The sequence below is a fragment of the Protobothrops mucrosquamatus genome, unplaced genomic scaffold (assembly GCF_001527695.2).
Source record: "Protobothrops mucrosquamatus isolate PMUCROS unplaced genomic scaffold, P.Mucros_1.0 scaffold1067, whole genome shotgun sequence".
Taxonomy (NCBI): Eukaryota; Metazoa; Chordata; class Lepidosauria; order Squamata; family Viperidae; genus Protobothrops; species Protobothrops mucrosquamatus.
The window spans coordinates 197,351-201,161 of record NW_015387295.1 but is presented as its reverse complement, the minus strand read 5'-3'; the positions used below and the strand labels follow the sequence as shown (position 1 = coordinate 201,161).

At 49.5% G+C, this 3,811-nt stretch overlaps 1 protein-coding gene across 2 annotated transcripts in view; it reads left to right on the top strand.

Annotated features, from left to right (window-relative positions):
- Positions 1 to 894: 894 nt before the first annotated feature.
- MSANTD2 (Myb/SANT DNA binding domain containing 2) overlaps positions 895 to 3,811 on the top strand; it is a 13,581-nt gene continuing 10,664 nt past the window's right edge. The window contains exons 1-2 of one of the 2 annotated variants that reach the window (XM_015820108.1): positions 895 to 1,416; position 1,571. In XM_015820108.1, coding sequence (XP_015675594.1) covers positions 895 to 1,416; position 1,571 — 523 coding nt within the window. The remainder of the gene's footprint in view (positions 1,417 to 1,570; positions 1,572 to 3,811) is intronic. The other variant, XM_015820107.1, reaches the window with a different exon arrangement.

The following is a 3,811-nucleotide window of genomic DNA, read 5'->3' as shown; positions in this document are numbered from 1 at the left end:
GACTGTTCAGTTACCATGGCATTGAAAAAAGTGACTTATGACCGGTTTTCAGTTACGACCTTTACAGCATCCCCCTGGTCACGTGATCAAAATTCAGACGCTTGGCAACTGGTTCATATTTATGACGGTCGCAGTGTCCCGGGTTCACGTGATCCCCTTTTGTGACCTTCTGACAAATGGGGAAGCTAGGATTCACTTCACAACTAGTTTACTAACTTATCAACTGCAGTGATTCACTTAACAACTGAGGCAAGGTCAGTCATAAAATGGGGGAACGTTCACTTAACAAGTGTTTCACTTAACAACATAAATTTTGGGCTCAGTTACGGTCCTAAAAGTCGAAGATTATCTGCAGCCTGGCCCCATAACGCTTTAATAGGTCATTACCAGCCCCTGACCTGCACTGGGAAGCAGATTGGAAACCAACACAATTTGTGGGGCAGAGATGTAACATGCGCAGATCGACGCGCGCACATCGCTGGCCACCCCACTGCATTTTGCACCAGCTGGATGCTCTTTCAGGGCGGCGTGGTTTCCAGCCCCTATTAAGTCGTATAAACCCACGTGCATGCGGCAGGGCATACAGGTAGTCCTCGACTTATGACCAAGGTTTGCACAGACATCGCTAAAAAAAAAAAATCAATAGGGCGAAGAGATTCCTGAAGAAGCGAATCGGTCCCATTTCATTCCATTTACACACTATGCATCTAAGCTCCTCCCAGCTCGCCACGTGCGGCCACGCCCACCACCACCACCCCCCCGCGCGCCAGCGAGCGCCTTTTCTTTCTCTTTTGCATTCCCCGCGCTTGGCTCTCCTGTTGCCGCCGCCTGGCGGAAGCCCCGCCCCCTGGATTCTCTCCGTCACTTCCGCCCGCTGAGCCCCGCAGTCCCAATATGGCGGCGCCCTGTGGCTCCTCACAGCTCTCCGCCGCCGAGTCGCCGCTCAAGATCCCCAAGATGGAGGTGCTGTCTCCCGGCTCGCCCGGAGCGCTGAGCGACGGCAACCCCAGCCTCTCCGACCCTTCCACGCCCAGCGGCGCCTCCCCGTTAGGCCCCACCGGAGCGGGGTCAGTGACGGCGGCGGCGGCGGCTACCTCAGCGGGGGCCAGTTCGGGGGGAGGCGGCGGCGGCGGCATCGGGGCCTCTCCTTCCGTCTCCTTCTCTCCGGGCAGCAGCGCCGCGGCGGCGGCGGCGGCGGCTTGCCGAGGCATGTCGTGGACGCCGGCCGAGACCAACGCGCTGATCGCCGTGTGGGGCAACGAGCGGCTGGTGGAGGCGCGGTACCAGCAGTTGGAGGGCGCCGGCACCGTCTTCGGCAGCAAGGCGCCCGGGCCCGCCATGTACGAGCGCGTCTCCCGAGCCCTGGCCGAGTTGGGCTACGAACGGACCCCGTCGCAGTGCCGGGAGCGCATCAAGGTAGGCAGCGCCGCCGCCGAGCCCGGGGATGCTGAGGACGCGGCGCTCTCCAGGGAAACCAAGCCCCCCCCCCACCCATCCCTGCCTCCCTGCCTCCCTCCCTGCTGGCGGCTGGGGCTTCTCCGAGGATGCGAGGGGCGGACGGGACAGCCAGGGTAGCCCTTGAACCTCGTCCCTTGCCTTCCCTGGCGAAGGGCTGCCGTCCCTGGCCAAGGGCTGCCGTCCACGCCTCGATGTTGCCCTGTTAGCTTCACAGCAACCACAGGGGCCCCTCTTCTCTTCCCCTTCCCCCCCCCCCCCCCGGCTTGGATCCTGCTTATATTTAAGAATTTGTGAAGGAGCGAGGTGGTCATTTAAGATTGGGAGCGGCGACTCCTGCCTGCCTGTTGAAAAGGGAACGAGGCGCTTAAAGAAAACCAACCCGTGCGATTCAAAGCCATAAAACAGGAGATGATGGATCATCCCAAAGGTGCTTTTTTTTCCAGGAGGCAACTGGGCTTTCTTGTTTTTCTTTGAAGACGTTTCGCTTCTCAACCAAGAAGCATCTTCAGCTCTGACTGGATGGTGGGGAAAGGAAGGATTTATACTCCTTGCAGACAAAACAGACTCGTCCCCAACAGCCTGCGCCTGTCTTCAACCGTGAACCCTTCCTTTCCCCACCATCCAGTCAGAGCTGAAAGAAGCTTCTTGGTCGAGAAGCGAAACGTCTTCAAAGAAAAACAAGAAAGTCCAGTTGCCTCCTGAAAAAAAGCACCTTTGGAATAATTATGACCTGGATGACTGAGAATCTCCATAGACAGGATGGATCGGGGCGAATAAGGTTAGAGGTAAGAATCCAAGGTTTTGTCAAGGCATAAAGTTGTGCTCTGGGGTGGTTGGGTGTTTTGACGTTCCTTTGGGGCCGAGTTAAGAGGTGGTGTGAATAATTGTAAGTCCTGGTAAAGAACGGTATTTAGGGACTGAGTTTGTGATAGTTTTAGCCCTCTAATGCAAAAGTTTTCATCTAAAAGGTCAGTGATGTGAACTTGGTTAGCTCTGTTTGGGGACTTTAAGTTTAACTGATATTAAGTTAGACTGAGAAAGACTGGCATTTAGGTGGGAAACACTCTAGGACGGTTGTCGCGGGCCGGACGCGTCATGTGGAAGCTGCGCCCACCCCATTGCCGGCAATGGCAAAACCGGCCCGATACGTTGCGTGACGTCACATGATGTCGCGACGAGTTTGACATGCCTGCTCTAGGAAATGAGTGGGGAGAATCATGCAGAATGTGTGGCTAGATCTTCCTGCTGTATAAATCTCTTTAATGCAGTAAACTTCAGAGAGAGCTAGTGCCAAACAGACACATACAAGTAATCTTTGATTTTTCTGCCAGATCTTTGATTTTTTTGCCAGATTTCAAAGGTGGGAGTAGTTACAAGATGATGCATATGTGGGTTGATTAAGGTGGACTTTTTTGAGCTGAATGAATGCTTCCATCTTTAAAAAGTAGTAGTGCCTTGGGTAGTATTTGAACTATCCATTGCTTCTTATGGTAGATGTAAGGACAAGCAGACACCTTGTAAAATTCTTTCTGCTAAAATTAAGTTCTAAAATTCAGAGCTTTATATATTGTCTTTAGACCATTCTGATTTTGTGCTCTAGAATGTGAAACTTCTGGGTATAGTCCATAAAGAAAGTCCGGCAAATGTGAGTGACATAAATCCTATATGGTCCACATGTATCATGATCTATTATGATTGTGAAATTTGTGGATTGCATTACATTTTTATTTTAATAAATGTTGCTTTTAAATAAAATGTTCCATGCTTTCTTCAGGAGTTGAAAAGTAGATTTTTTAATGCATGGACACTGCGCTTTTTATTAGTCTATCAATCATCACATATTTAGTATGTAGATTTCTGATATTTTGTGTGATTTTGTTTCTGGCCATAGTTATGAGTCAAATAATTTCAATATTTGACAATTGAAGGCTGTGTTTTGTAGGGCAGACAAACTGTTGTTGGTTCTGGTGTCTGGAAAACATATAAAAATGATTGAATATTTACTGTACATGCATTATGAAAATGGTTCTTATTTTATCTAGCTGAGCATAAATATTGTGAAATTTACCTTTGGGTAGAAATCCATAAGATGTTGTGCATGTATGTGTTTGTTTAGTCAGTGCTATATAGTTTTCAGCTGTATAAGAGTCATTCCTAAAGAAGTTTGAAAGGTTGGCCAACATTTTGAAATGGAATTGCATTTCTTGACAGAAATAGGTAGAAAGACAGCAAGCCAAATCTAGGAAAACAATTTCATACCTACATATTCTGTAAGACTGTGATTTGGGGGGGGGGGGGTTCATGAAAAAGTAAGAGTCTTACAAAAACAAATTGATGCTTTAAATTAAAAAGT